At 34.4% G+C, this 14707-nt stretch overlaps 1 protein-coding gene across 2 annotated transcripts in view; it reads left to right on the top strand.

Annotated features, from left to right (window-relative positions):
• The first annotated feature begins 1853 nt into the window (after positions 1-1853).
• Positions 1854-14707, top strand: part of LOC110036505 (galacturonokinase) — an 89749-nt gene continuing 76895 nt past the window's right edge. The window contains exons 1-6 of one of the 2 annotated variants that reach the window (XM_020740966.1): positions 1854-1933; positions 2330-2443; positions 3643-3714; positions 10871-10914; positions 12550-12664; positions 13867-13932. In XM_020740966.1, coding sequence (XP_020596625.1) covers positions 1901-1933; positions 2330-2443; positions 3643-3714; positions 10871-10914; positions 12550-12664; positions 13867-13932 — 444 coding nt within the window. In that variant the 5' untranslated portion in view covers positions 1854-1900. The remainder of the gene's footprint in view (positions 1934-2329; positions 2444-3642; positions 3715-10870; positions 10915-12549; positions 12665-13866; positions 13933-14707) is intronic. The other variant, XM_020740967.1, reaches the window with a different exon arrangement.

Raw genomic sequence — 14707 nt, 5'->3', positions numbered from 1 at the left:
GTCCCGACTGGTCACTTGGGGTGCGCTTGGAGCAGTGGTGCAGTGCCACACAACAGTTTTTTCTATTTTGCAAAACTGCATTTTGCCTACATTCTCAAAAAGCTGTAGCTAAAAACTACGTTTTCTCATCAGACTTGACTGCCTGTGGTTACTGCTAGAAAGCTGCAGTTTGATTTTTTTTAAAGTTTTTGTAATAGCCACCGTGGTTTTTTGAGCAACAACTTATTCTTCAGTAGTTTCACAGTCGTTTCTTTAAACAATTTAAGGCTTTTCGTTTGCTTGACTCTTCGTTTCGTCTTCTCTCATGCTTAGCTCTTTGATTCTTCTTTCCCGAGCAATAAAATCGGATGTTACAACAACAGATTATTTTATTTTTATTATCTTTAATTGCTTATTACTCTCCAAAGAAAACAAAGTTTCATTACTTCTCAAAAAAAAAAAAAAAATCTCTTGACAATTGGGAGGCTACAACTGCGAACAATGAAAAGAATTAACCACACAATGCAACAACAAACAAAGTAGAGGGAACAAGTCTTTTTTACGTGAAATGACTCGCGAGCGAGCTGAAGGTAATTTAGCTGTGCGTTTGATTTCAACCAATTTTTTAATGTGAAGCTTTTTAACTATTTTTGTAATTATAAATTCCCGGGCATTTTAATTTTAATTTTAATTTATAGATAGCCAAAATAACCAAAAAAAAAAAAAAACTCTTGTATTTATTTTACTTTACACCTACTTTACATGAAAACAAACAACCCCTAAGAGTAAAACTCTACAACCAAGAAGGGAAAAGTAAAGCTTAATCTACTATATCATAAATAAATAAATAAGATTTTAATACATATGTTGCTTGAATTGAACAATAATTACTAAAATTGTAGTAATCCTCTCCTAGACGAGCCCCTATGGCCAGAAGTCCGATCGGCCCGCCTCCGCTTCGTTGTCCTTATGTCCTTTCTCGCCCTCTCGACACTTTTGCTTATTGAACATGCTACAAAGCAGATTCTTATCCGGATGTTCATATAAGATTGAGTAAAAATCCTTCATAGCAAAATACACAAATAGGGAGCGACCAGATCTAAGAAGTGATGAGAAAATGCTGAAGCAAATGAGCTCAAGAGATGTCTCATCACTATTTTTATAAGAGCCCAAGACCCAACATTCAAGATATATTCTTACTATGATCATAAATTAAAAATTAGGATCACTTATTATACTTAATTCCCACATTCTTATCACGACACAGCTCTCTAAGATATTAGGTAATCAGAAAATCAAATATGTATAATTATAAGTAGCTACTTGGAAAAATTCTCTTCTACTAAAGCCAAAGAAAAATTTCTTCGATCCCCATCATCCTGGTCATCCCTACACTAACTTTGTTGCTCATCTCGCTCCCTCCCTCCCTCCCTCCCTCTTCATGTTCTCTCTCCGACTTGTGATTCAATGATAAATATGGATTTAAATTATTTGTTGTGTTAAAAATGTCAAAATCAGTGGTATTTAGTTTAAATAAACTCTATTTGAAAATAATTCAAATGAGTCCCGCCCAAACAATTATAGCTCCATTGAAATAGGGTTAAAATTTTATTCAAACATTATCTGAATGACTATAACTTCGTTCAAATAGATTTCAACTTTATTTGAACTCTATTTATATCATGTTGAAATGGTTTTCAAACTCAGTTTGAATTGATATTCAAATAAAGTTGGCATATGATGCGAAGTACGTTAGTGCGAGATCTTAATAATAAAAGATAAATAATTTAATCTAAAATACAATATTTTTTATGCTAATTAAGATAGAAAGGTTTGCCTTAATTAATAAGTCGCGCTTTTGGCCTTTTCCCTCCCGAACAAAGAAAATATTGTCCGATCGCTGGTTGCCAAGTTAGGGGAAATGGGAGCTTCTTCTTGGCCCTCCGCTGTGGAGGTGAGATAATCGCTCGAACTTGGTTTTATGTTGTTCTTGTTTCTTGAATTCTCTAATGTATATTATCCACCAGTTCTTTGCTCCGGTGGTGATTGTATCGATCTCTTTTCCATTTTAACACGACGACATGGGCTATTTGGTGTCAGTTTTTGATATTTTTTTTTTATTTCTGGATTTCTTCGTGTAATTTGGGTGAGGAGTGTCGCCATTGGTGGAGGTTGTGAAGTTGGGTCGTTTTAGTGTAGTTTGCTCTGCTGCTGCTTTTAGATCTGTTCTTCCTTGTGTACGGATTTGAGCAATGATATCTTCTGGTGCATTTACCGTGACCTATGTGGTGCATTATGTGGTATATTTATGGTGGCGGGTGAACTAACTTGTGGATTTTTGTTGTTCTAGCTTTCTGACGCGAAGAAGAAGGTTGCTGAAATGAGCGGAAGAGACGTTGGAGATGTGAGGGTGGTCATCTCTCCTTACAGGATTTGCCCGCTAGGAGCTCATATTGATCACCAGGTTACTCAGTCGTTCATTTTTTTATTTGCATGTGTTTGATTGAGGCGTAGCAGCCTTGCTTTCATAATAAAACTAATTTAAAACCAAACATGTTATCTTTTGAAAGTACTATAGTTGGTGTTGACCATGTTAAACTGTTTTCCCCAAGATAAATGTGGCCTTGGATGGAACAAATCTCATATTTTGGGCATCAGTTTTGGTTTTTGTAATCCAGAGCGAGAATACAAAGTAAGACTATTAAATAAGATCTAACATTTTAAGAGGTCGGGGACTTGCATGTACTTAAGAATTTGAAAATTGTTTGAATGCACGTGAATCTTATACCTCAAGTTTTCTCTTATGCTTTTTGAAAAACACGAAGTGCATGCTTTTTTGTTTTTCTTTATTTATTTTTTTGTTTTTTTTTCATTAATTTTCTTATTTTGGATTATCCAGGGGTGTTTATGGAGGTCCGAGGGCCTTTTAGTTAGTTCTTTTAAGTGCTCGATTTGAGGGTATATGAATATATGAAGATTCAATGGAGCAATATGTTTAACTATGTATACGTTAAATGCTTTTGTTATTTTTGTGTGTCCATGGAGGAAACATTGAAAGATCCAACAACAATTAATTTATATTGGAAGAACAATATTGACCAACTCTTCATGTTGAAGGATACTGACCCTGTTCACTGTGCTTGAAAGATTTGTGAATTTTTTGTATTTTAACCTTGTCCCTGTAACTCTACATGGATTGCTTGTAATTTTGTTAGGAACATGAATAGAAGCAGCTGTAAGAGTAGCAAGGGTAGCAGCAGATATTACATTACTCCAAAGTTCAAATTGATCTTGCACTTGACTTTCAGATTATAAGCGACTTTTCTTTTTTGTTTCCCTGGCGCATCTGAATGAGAGAGATTTTATCTTTAGCAGATGCCAGAGTTTGTTTTTTTTCCTGTTGACTATGTCCATTTGACATGCTTAATTTGTTACGTATGATTTGCCGTTGTTGATATTTTGATTGATTCTTCCATTAAGTTGTAAATAGCTTTTGATCTTTTTTTGTATATGTTCATATAACAATGTTTTTGGTTGTACTTTTGTTCATCATCTGCAAATGTATTTGCAAATTTAAATCACACACATAATAGATTTTTTTTGAATGATGATATTTACTGTATATTACAAAAGTTGGGGTGCTAAAAATGCATTTTTCTGCAGGGTGGAACTGTTTTGGCCATGACAGTCAATAAAGGAATAATTCTGGCATTTGTACCTTCTTATGATAGTCAAGTATGAATATCATAAATAACTAGTGTTTACTCATGATTTTCTTTTGTGATTTAGTTTTTCATGCAAATTGATTTACTTTATCAAGCCAACCCTTGCTGTAAATTTGCTTTGTGAAAAAAAAAATTTGGTTTAGAAAAAATAAAAAAAAAATGGTAAAAACTTTATTTTGGTTTAGATAAGTCCAGGTCTATTGCTTTAATTGCAGTGGGGTCAATGCTTTAATAAGAAATCTTTCTTTGCTTTTTAGAATGAGCAAGCTTAAGCATTTCACTTTTATTTGGTTGGTTTCTTAATTCTTGATTGGAACTTGTGGATTTTATAGCATGAAGAATACTTACATTCTACCTTAACCTTCCTCACCTTTTTATTGATGGTGGCCATTGATGCTCTCACCATGCTATCATTATGGAAGAATCCTCTTCTTTTATTTACTAGTGATGGCCTGAGTTTTGGCTTCCTTTACTTTCTTTATTGAAAGCATTCCTTCCTATATGAATGTGACATTGGCGAAAAAATTTGAGGTGGGTAAGTTTTTGTTGCATTGAGTTAAAATTTATATGGATTAGTGACTAGATTTAATATTAATGGGGATTGATTAAGGAGGGCCATGGTTCGATGTTTCATGGCAAAAATGGGTGGCTGGATGGGATCACATGAATCCCTTACCGAAGGCGTTATGCCAAGGAGGAGGCCAGTTAGCCGCTCAACACTAAAAGGGAACTCTATATTTTAATTTAAAATAATATTGAATGGTGAATTAGAAAACCACACATGATTAACTTTAAAGTTCAAATAAATCCCTTAAAAGTAGGGATCTTAATCCTAATTTTTAAAACGCAGCAATGCATAAAAAATGTTAAAGTAAAGCAGAGGGGTTCCACATTTATTTGGATGGAGTGGTCAACCAAACATCATACACTCCACCTTGCTTTTCAAATAAATGGAAATAATAATTACAAGAATCATGCTGGGTGATGTGAACTTATTTGTGATCTTGTATTTTATCCAAGCATCACTTGAGGCTGTTTTGTGTTATCCATGCTTCCTCATTCAACTTTGTTAATTAAGGGCCATGCTACAAAGATCTTTGGAGGATAAGGTACGTCTTTCTTTATTTTGGTTTTTGTCTGCTCTGGCAGTGCATGCAACTCTACATTATCAACTTGTTGGGTATTTCGGTTTTTGTTGTTTCGTCCATATTAGCAATGGCTAGATACCTCATTTTACTAGTCTTGGGTGGGGTTTTTTTTCCCCCTCACACACATGCAAACACACACATGCGACATATAAAAGGCTTTGAATCCAGGACTTCTTGGTTGAAAGACAAAGATTTCAACCACTGGGCCAAGGTGGCTTGCATGACTCCGGGTTGGTTGGTGGCTGAGCAAATTTGATAATTTCTTCACAGTTCTAATTTCCTTAGATCTTACTTATTGGCATGCATTCGGCTCTAGCATGACTAAAATTGGGACTGCATTCTTGCTTGGTTATCATCTTTATGAGGGTGTTCCCAACATAGTTAGATTTGTACCTCAAATTAGGATGCTTTTCTTCATTTAGATGAAATATTGAGACTCATTTATCTAATCAAAAGGTACTTTTACTAATTTCATTTTCTCTTTATTCCTTAATGAGTTTTGTTGGGTCTTTGTATTGGACAGACAACTCTACAAAATTTTGGTTCAACCGAGGGCTCAGTCCAGCTTGTTCTGGATTACTCGATAATTCAAGGGGCGGGAACTATCACCCCCTTTCCCTCCTTTTTCTTTTTTCCTTTTCTTTTCTTATGCTGTATTTATGTGTTGTTTGAGTGCTTTAGGGTTCAATTTTGTGTTCTTTATTTTAGAGCTCCTGCCGCTAGATATCTTCCCCTCATTAAGGTTGTATCCGATTATAGATGTTGCTTCGGTTGTATTCTTTTCTGAGGACTTGGTTATCTCGTCAATTTTGCGCTATTCGACATATTTCCAATTTGCAGGCCCCTCCTGCACCTTCTGGTTGTTGCTTAGCTCCTACCCGCACCTTCCGGTTGCCGCTCAGCTCCCACCCTCACCTTCTTGTTGCTGCTCAACTTCACTTGCCCCTTTCTAGTTGCTGCCCTATCCATCTGCTCCTTCCGGCTGTCGTCCCTCTTGCCTTCTTGCGCCATCTCTGCCTCCGACCAGCCTTCCAACGACCTCTACTGCTGCCCCAACCTGCAAGCACCTATCTTGCTGTTGCCTCGTCCCTACCATTCACCTAATTGTTGCCATAGCCTCTCCAAACCATCCCAGACCCGCTGTCCAGCCGGAGGTCATCACCTCCCCCTCCTCATAGAGTCCCACTTGTATTTGTGTCAGTTTATTTCCAATTTTATGAATCCTTGTGTTTCTTTTTAATTTCCAACAATAATAATCATATTTGGTTGTTTTCAGATTAAATTCAATATCATTTGATATCAGAGCTAGCCTAACTCTAGTCCTACTTTAGGGTTTCCTAACATTTGCCTTAACCCTCTGCCAAAAATTCTCTTTTATTTTCTATCCTCAACCACCCCTTCGAAACCCAACCTTAATCATGTCACCCTGGAGATACATGTCAGAAACTACCCTAAACGAGATATAGAGGGAGGTCTATCGGCTTCAACAGAGGCTCGCAGAAATTGACGATGAAACCAAGTGGGAGATTACCCTCAATTGTGATCTGAAGAGTCGAAGGGGAGATAGGGACGAGGATCTGAATTTGTTCCCTAGGGAAGACATCAACGACAAGGAATAGTGGCCACGTCGCTTCAAAATTCAATATCAAAAGAGGATGAGAGAGGAGCCCACATACGGAGGACACAGGGACTTCAACATTAAGATGGATCTACCAGAGTTTGATGGGAGCATGGATCCATATGTGTTTATTAACTGGCTGCAATCAGCTAAGAGAATCTTTGAATATAAGGTGTTAGAGGATAAGCGGGTGAAATTAGCTGCAATTAAATTGAAAAGGAAAGTTTATTGTGGGAGAGTTTAGAAAGATAGGAAAAGAGAAGACATTGATAAGATTATCAAGTGAAAAAAGATGAAGAAAACAATGTTGATGAAATACCTTCCACCTCATTGCTATCATGATATGTTTCTAAGACTCCACCATCTGCAGCAAAGAGACTTTTCACTGGAGGAGTTCTCGGCACAGTTCGACCAGTTACAGATAATATTTGAGTTGATTGAGCTAGAGGAGAACACTATAGCCTGATGCATGGGGGGCCTAAAGCCCGCTATAGCAATATTGTGTAGTTACAACTATTTAGGTTGCTGGGGGATGTTCAAACTTTAGCCTTGAAGGTGGAGAGAACCAAAACAGAGCTTGCAACAATCTTTATTCAGGCAACAACTATCAGTCAGACAGTTAACTACAACTACCGAGACCGAAAAAGTTACCTCGAGAGGAGTTAGTGCGATAGGATAGGGGAATGACAAGACTGATCATAGTGAAAAAAAAAACCGAAGAATGGTAGCTCTTCCAGTACATTACTTGCCAGGAGGTGTTTTAGGTGCCACGGCTATGGAAACATAACCTCTAGCTGTTTTACAAGCAGAGTTGTTCACAGATCAGGGCATGGTTGAGGGGGAGGACGAGGAGTCAAAGGATAGCCTTGAGGAAGAACTTCAGCTCTAAGGGGACGATGGAAAATTGTCATTCATGTGGAGAGTTCTGCAGTCAGATTTGGAGCGATATCAATCATGGTTGAGACACGGTATCTTTCGTACTAAGTGTAAGGTAAAGGAAAATGTTTGCAGTTTGATCATCGATAGTGGGAGTTGTGAAAATGTGGTGTCCATGATATGGTAAAAATATTGAGATTGACTACATGGAAACAACTCCAGTCCTACTCCCTTACCTGGTTGAAGAAAGGAAATGAGATACACGTGGATGAACAGTGCTTGGTCGAATTTTCAATTGGGGATCAGTTGTAGGAGCAAGTGTGGTGCGATGTGGTTCCAATGGATTACATGCAGGGCTTCGACTAGGGTTGCACATTTAAGGTAGGATTCATCTTCTTCGGCTTCAACGCCTTCTTACACATACAGTAACGCCGACCGTCTCCTTCCTTCCTCTGATTGATGCTCAAGATTGAGGGCTAGCTTGACCCGCTCACAACAATCGACAAGCCACTCGAAGAAATTAAGCTGCTTCTCACCTTGCATCTCTTGCTCTCTGATTCGCATCTACCACTATTTATTTATTGTTTTGTGTCATTGTCACTATTTGTTTCATACTTGTATGGACATTATCAATAATCTTAAAAGAGTCTAATAATCTGGAGCTTTGTTCTATAAATTGGTGCAGAGATTCAGTTGTTTAAATTGTTTACACATACAGAAACAATGCAATTCAGTTGTTTGTAGTTAGCGAAATTTAGGTGCAGAGTTGAGAAATAAAGCTGTGCTGATCAATATTTGAATTGAATGAGTTGGTTCAAGAAACATATTGTTCTGAGTTTGCTTTGATGCTAAAGTTGGTAGAGAGGGGAGGGAGGAGTAAAAACTCTACATACACAACTCAAATAATAAATGTGCTTAATTATTTTTTACAAATAATCGTATTTCATTGATTCATAAATTAATCAATAATTCAATTTATATGAATAAAGTTGGAAGGATTAGGCTAATATTTAAATTTTGTATAATCCTATTTTGAGGTCGAGTCAAAATATTATTCAAATATTTAAATATATTTTATTTGAAGAGAATAATTCAATATAGTAAATTAAGTCAATTAAAAATAATTAAAAAATTGGCCAAAATTAATGTTATTATAAAAAGGGTTGAAAACTTGTTAGATTAGCTTGGTTATAACCTAATTTGATTTTTAGTAATTGACCTATTTCAATTAGTGTGCATAAGGGATCAACTTTAAGCCCATATCTTTTTAATTTAATTATAGATGGTCTTACTGGACATTTACAGGAGGGTGTACTTTAATGCATGCTTTTTGCTGATGTTATCCTTTTTGTGGTTAAGACTAAAGAGAGTTTAGGAAAAACTTGAATTTAGGTCAACATTAGAGTTTATTGGCTTTCATTTGAGTAGATTTAAAACTGAATATATGGATTGTAATTTTAATAATAATAGATCTAGCGGCGGGTTTATAATAGTGGGTGATCAAGTCATTCAAATGAGTGAAAGTTTTAGATATCTCAGGTCTCTTGTTAAAAGTGATGGTGATATAGATGGGGATGTTTTATTAGAATTCAAGTTGAATGATTGAAGTGGAGGAATGCATCGAGCCTATCGGGTGATAGAAAAATATTGCTTAGACTTGAAGGAAAATTTTATAAGATGGTGGTGAGATCTGCAATGCTTAATGAAGCATAATGTTGCCTTGTAAAAGAGAAGCATATAATTAAGTTGTGTTGTTGAGATGAGAATGCTCAGGTAGATGAGTGGTTTTACACATAGTGACAAAATGCGAAATAAATATATTCATGAAAGGTTTGGAATAGCTTCAGTGTCAAACAAGATTAGATAGGGTCACCATAGATGGTTTGTCCATATTAAGCGCCGACCATCTGATGATCTTGTTAGCGGAGTAGGTGTTTTAGATTTGACTTATGCTAAGAAAGGTAAAGGTAGACTTAAAAGACTTGGGTATGCTGCATAAAAAAATGATATTAATTTACTAAAATTAAATAAAAATATGACGCTCAATACGACAAATTGGAGAGAAATGATTCAGGTAGCCGACCTCATTTAATGGGATAAAAGGCTTGTTTTTTGTTGACCTATAATTAGACTTTTGCGGGCAAATTTGGTCTGATATTTATTGCATCAATTTCTTCTCCCTTAAAATTTAATTTTCCGCCGTGTACCCCATAAACTTAGCCTAGGTTCTCAATTTTTTACTAAACAACCCAAAAACTCAATACGGTTGAAATCTGGAAGAAATTGCATGCCTGAAACCTGAAACAATGAGCTTTCTACACTGCTTGTGATGCAACAACTGCTTACCATTCTTGCTGCGTCACATTCTGTCACATTTTTTTTATTTAATAATAATTTTTCTAGACTAGATTCTATATTTTATTTGTTTCTATTTTATTAGCATGCTTATGCACTGAGTTATAACTATATTGTTTCTGTTTAGTCTCCGATATATGTATTTTTCTGTATTGTCAAGTTATTTCAACAAGGGTTGTCAAAAAAGCTCGTTTGCGAACAACTCGTTAGGATTTCTAATTAGCTCATGTTCGATTCCTTCGTTATGCAAATGAGTTGAACACAAACAATTTTTTGGAGCTCGATTTATAAACGAGCTGAGCACGAATGAAGGTCTTCTTGTTCATGTTCGGCTCGATTTGATTTGAATTAATTAAATAATAAATAAATAAAATTAATATAATATTTAAATATTAAATTTATATATTGTACTTTGCAAAAATATTAAATTTTAAATAAATTTAGTTAGTATTGTAAATAAAATATAATTTATTTATATATTGGATATGTAAATATAGAAGAATTAGGTGGTGTGTATGAAAATATCAAAAAAAAAAAAAAATCTCTCAAATCTCTACCACTCACCAAGCCTATCAGCCATGAGCTATCGCATCCATAAAAAAAAAAAAAAAACTTAACATGTGAAAAAATAAGAATTGTGTGGTCCCGCTACCATTAGTAAACGTGCGTGGCCCCGCTTCCCCTTCCCATCAGCAGCTGAAGGCGCTAGTTTAGTCCCACTTCGCCCAATTCTAAAAAAAATCCACTTATTCTCTATATATAATGAATCTCTCTTTCAAACAAATCATCCCACTAGGCTCTTAAGCTATGATGGTTTCAAAATAAAAATATGTTTTATAATTTAAGTATATTATAAGATTTATTTAATTTCAACAAATAATTATTTTGAGCAGAACCGAACACAAGCTTAATTCGAAAAAAAAATTAAATTGAGATGAACACGAATAGACAATTCACGAGCCATTTCGAACTCGAGCTGAACGCAAAAAAAAAAAAAAAAAAAACGAGCCGAACTCGAACAAGCTTTAGGCTCGCTCAAGTTCGGCTTGTTTACACCCCTAATTTCAACTTGCAGGGGTTCCTGAATTTGAAATTGATGGACCTTGTCAGTTTTCTTCTGTCTTTTTATAATTCTTTTTATTTGTATTTATTTTATTTTATTTTTGTAGGCTCAGTTGTGCTCTAGACAATTTGCAGGTGAAGTTAAATTCAGGTGAGCACAACCTTTCAATTCCCGTCTTACCACAAATTTCTGCAGAGAGTTCTTTTTTGACTTGAACATGAGACCAACAGATTACAATGGAGATGATCATTGTTCCATCCCACAAGCACAGGATTGTGACTTTGGGCAGTGCCTTTACATACGAGTTTATATATGTATATATGTGGGTGTATGTACATATGTAAAGAGTCACTACCTTGGGCGGTATCCTTTTTTTTATAAAGTTTTATTCTACCTTGTATCGATAGCAAAATTAAAATATCAAGTTCAAACTCCTCCGGCATGAATAAAAATGAATATGTGAGAAACTTAAAATATAAATATTTTTGTTTTGCTAGTCAATTCTTGTTCTTGATTTTGGAATGGCTATACAGTTACACGGACTGATACTTTCTAGCGTTTTTAATGAAACTGTAATTTATACTCAACATTAATTTGAAATCTGAAATATTGCAGCCTTGAAAACATTGTGCATCATGATTGTGACTTCATTTTGTGTCCTTTGATGTTACTTTTCAGTCTCATGACAATTAAATTGGACCTCGATGCTCTAAGTGAAGTAGCTATTTGTTTGGTTTTCTGCATAAAGTGTTCACATCGTAATCAGTTCCTGTCGTCTACATTCATGATTGAGGGCAGTTTAAGGTTGGATAACAAGCAAAATTTGAATGATAAAAACACTAAATGTAGTTCTGAGAAAAAAAAATAAAAACTCAAAATAGCCCCTTGACTATACAAGATCACTTGTGTGTTCAAATTTATGTTCAAAACTTAGATGCAAGTTCAGTTCCTTTGCAAGAGAAAGTGGAATATGTTCAAGCTTCTTTTATTCCTTGGCGTTGATCACTATATCTACCACTGGAACTATTATAGACAATTCTCTGCAAGTGCTTAAAATGCCCCAGCCTATTTCTACTGGCAAACTAAACAATGAATATTTGTTACAGTGTATTTTTAATTTTGATTGCAACATTTTGAGTGTTGATTCTCAAATAAATAAATATTTTATGTTTTTTATACTCGGATTAGCAGAAATCAGAAGAAAATCTATTGTCACTCTCCTATTTTTATTAGGCTTTAAGCTATATCATCTAAATGAAATCTTTGTATCTTTTTCTGCCTAGTTATACTTTTATGTTGCTTTAGCATTTCTTGATAAATCCCCTTGATGTATTTATATAATTATATAATATATTTTGCTTTCTAAAAAAATATGTCCAATTTAATCCCATAATATCACACTTCTCCAATTTAGTCATTCAACCATACAAAATTGATCCCATATTCGTTTATCGATTATACAAATTAATCCCATAATATCACACTTGTTCAAAATTGATCCAAATTTTATCCCTTAGGATTTAGGAGCATGTAAGATAAATTCTGTATGGTCCAGAGACTTGATTATATAAATGTGATACTCCGGGACTAAATTTGCCACATGAATAGTCTAGAGATTATTTTAGGCTTTAATAGTTTTAATTTTCTACAGTATGATTAATCTTTGTTATTTTGAATAATCAATATTCTTTCCTTGGATTCCTCGCCAATTATTTGTCTTTTGTTAATTGGATAGGATGTCCTTGCTGAGCAAATGGGGTAACTTAAATTTTTTTGCTAGTACAGGGTTGATGAAGAACAACTCCCCTCCATGCATGTTAAAGAAAAAAATTATGATTGGGGAAGTTATGCAAGGGGAGCTCTTTATGCGTTGCAAAAGACAGGAAATAAGTTGTGTAAGGTGAAAAAAAATAAATAAATTTAAGCTTCTTATTGTTCAAGTCACTTTGCATGACTAATCAAAGCAATCTTTTTGTGGAAAGATATCCGTTTCATTTTTTCATTGATATGGTTTTTACCTATGATAGAATGTCAACAAAATTTTATGAACGAATTAATCAAATTCCTAGAATCATTAATTTTGTCCCTGCCCTTGTACTGATAAGCCAATGTATTAGACAGTTTTCCCAGAAAATGAGACATTATTTGGACTTCAGTACAGCAGTGCACCTGACAGATCTGAATAGGCTTATGGTAGATTAATATTTTTTTTTCTATTTTATTACCTTGCTTGGTTAATCATTTCTATGCGCCAAAATTGTTGAGTGATTTAAATTGCATCTTGTTGTTGATATTGGATCTGAAAGGCAAGCTCTTATCAGATTTAGAGTTTATCAAAATAACAGGGGACCATCATCTAAAGATTTAAGGGACCAAAGAGATCTGTTTATGAAGTTTAGACATAGATAACCATGCATATATAAATTCACCCTCTCAAATATTGAAACTTCCAGCAAACCTTCTTTTACTTTGGCTTCTTTGATCCTAATGGAATTTTAATGCATTTTTAAATGTCCATGTTTACTTCTAGAATCTCTAAATTAATTTTAAAATACCCCTTGCAATGGAATGCTAAGCATTGTTGTTAAAGTTTTTAAGGACCACACGAGCAAGAAGTTTACATTGTAGTCGTTTGAACATTTTATAAGGAAATGCTGAGTAGTGAAATTCATGTTAGCAGTTTTGAATTTAATGGAAATTCTCGACAATTACACTCATACAAGGAAGATTTTTTCCTTAGAAAGCCCAACTATATATAGATCAACTATTTATATAAATGTTTAAAAAAGACTGCTTGTTGGAGAGTTTTATATTCTATTAATTAATTATTTTATTCAAGTTGATTTTCATTCAAATTGCAAATATTTCTCTATTGTAAACAGACAGGCTTAAGTATTTTTGAGTTCTCCTCTTTTCATACCTCACGGGAGGATTTTTACATCTCAATTTAATTTGCATAATAAATGATTGTGAGGGTGCCGTTTTGTTCCTTTAAAATGGTTATGTTTGTTGGTCTTTCACAATATCATCTTTATGAAAATGTATTGTGATTTTAAATTCGAAATAATCTTGTTGCTGCCCTTATCATGCAAAATGTGGCAGGGCATCCTTGGTTTCATTTCTGGATCAGATGGGCTTGACAGCTCTGGTCTTAGTTCTTCGGCAGCTGTATGTTAGAACACTGTCTTCTTTATTCTCTTTTTTTAGCTTGGTTTTTTCTTTCCTTCTATTCATATTGATACCAAAAGCTCATTATCATTATTCTCACTTACGGCAAGGGACATTCTACAATTTTGCAGATAAAAATTTTCTTCTATTGCAATATTAGTTGCACCTGTTTTTACTTCTCAAATGTCTTTTTTTTCATCCGTGTGGATAGCGTTGTTACAAATCTTCTTTAAGTCATCTACACCAGTAGCGGAGTCTTTCTACTATGATGTATATAGTTATTTGCATGCATAAAATTCATTTGGCCTTTTGTGGCCTAATGGAACCTGCCAAGAGCTTTGATTTTAAATGGGATTTGCTAATTGTACTTGTACGACCTCAAAGCTTAACATAGTTTAAAGAACCATTCTTAGGCACAATGATGTTGTAATTTCTTGATCTTTTCTTAATTTTCATATTTGCAAATTTAAGGTTCATCAACTGCATTTTTTTGGCTTAGTTTAACTTATGATGGAAGTGAAGATGAAATATTAGTTAGCAAGATATTTATCATATGACCGGCCATTTATCCTTGGTGATGCTAGTTAGTAATTGCTACAAATTTTTCTATCATCAGGATTAGTGTGAATACTTATATACTGTTAATAAATGAAGCAACCAAGAGGTCATTTTTTATTAGAAGAGGAATCACAAAACAACCCTTTTAGCTTGTATTTTATACGAATTTTTCTATTATCAGGATTTAATAATAAAATTTGTAATTATATATATATAT

Source organism: Phalaenopsis equestris, unplaced genomic scaffold (assembly GCF_001263595.1).
Source record: "Phalaenopsis equestris unplaced genomic scaffold, ASM126359v1 Scaffold207535, whole genome shotgun sequence".
Taxonomy (NCBI): Eukaryota; Viridiplantae; Streptophyta; class Magnoliopsida; order Asparagales; family Orchidaceae; genus Phalaenopsis; species Phalaenopsis equestris.
This window is presented reverse-complemented; position numbering and strand designations above follow the sequence as displayed.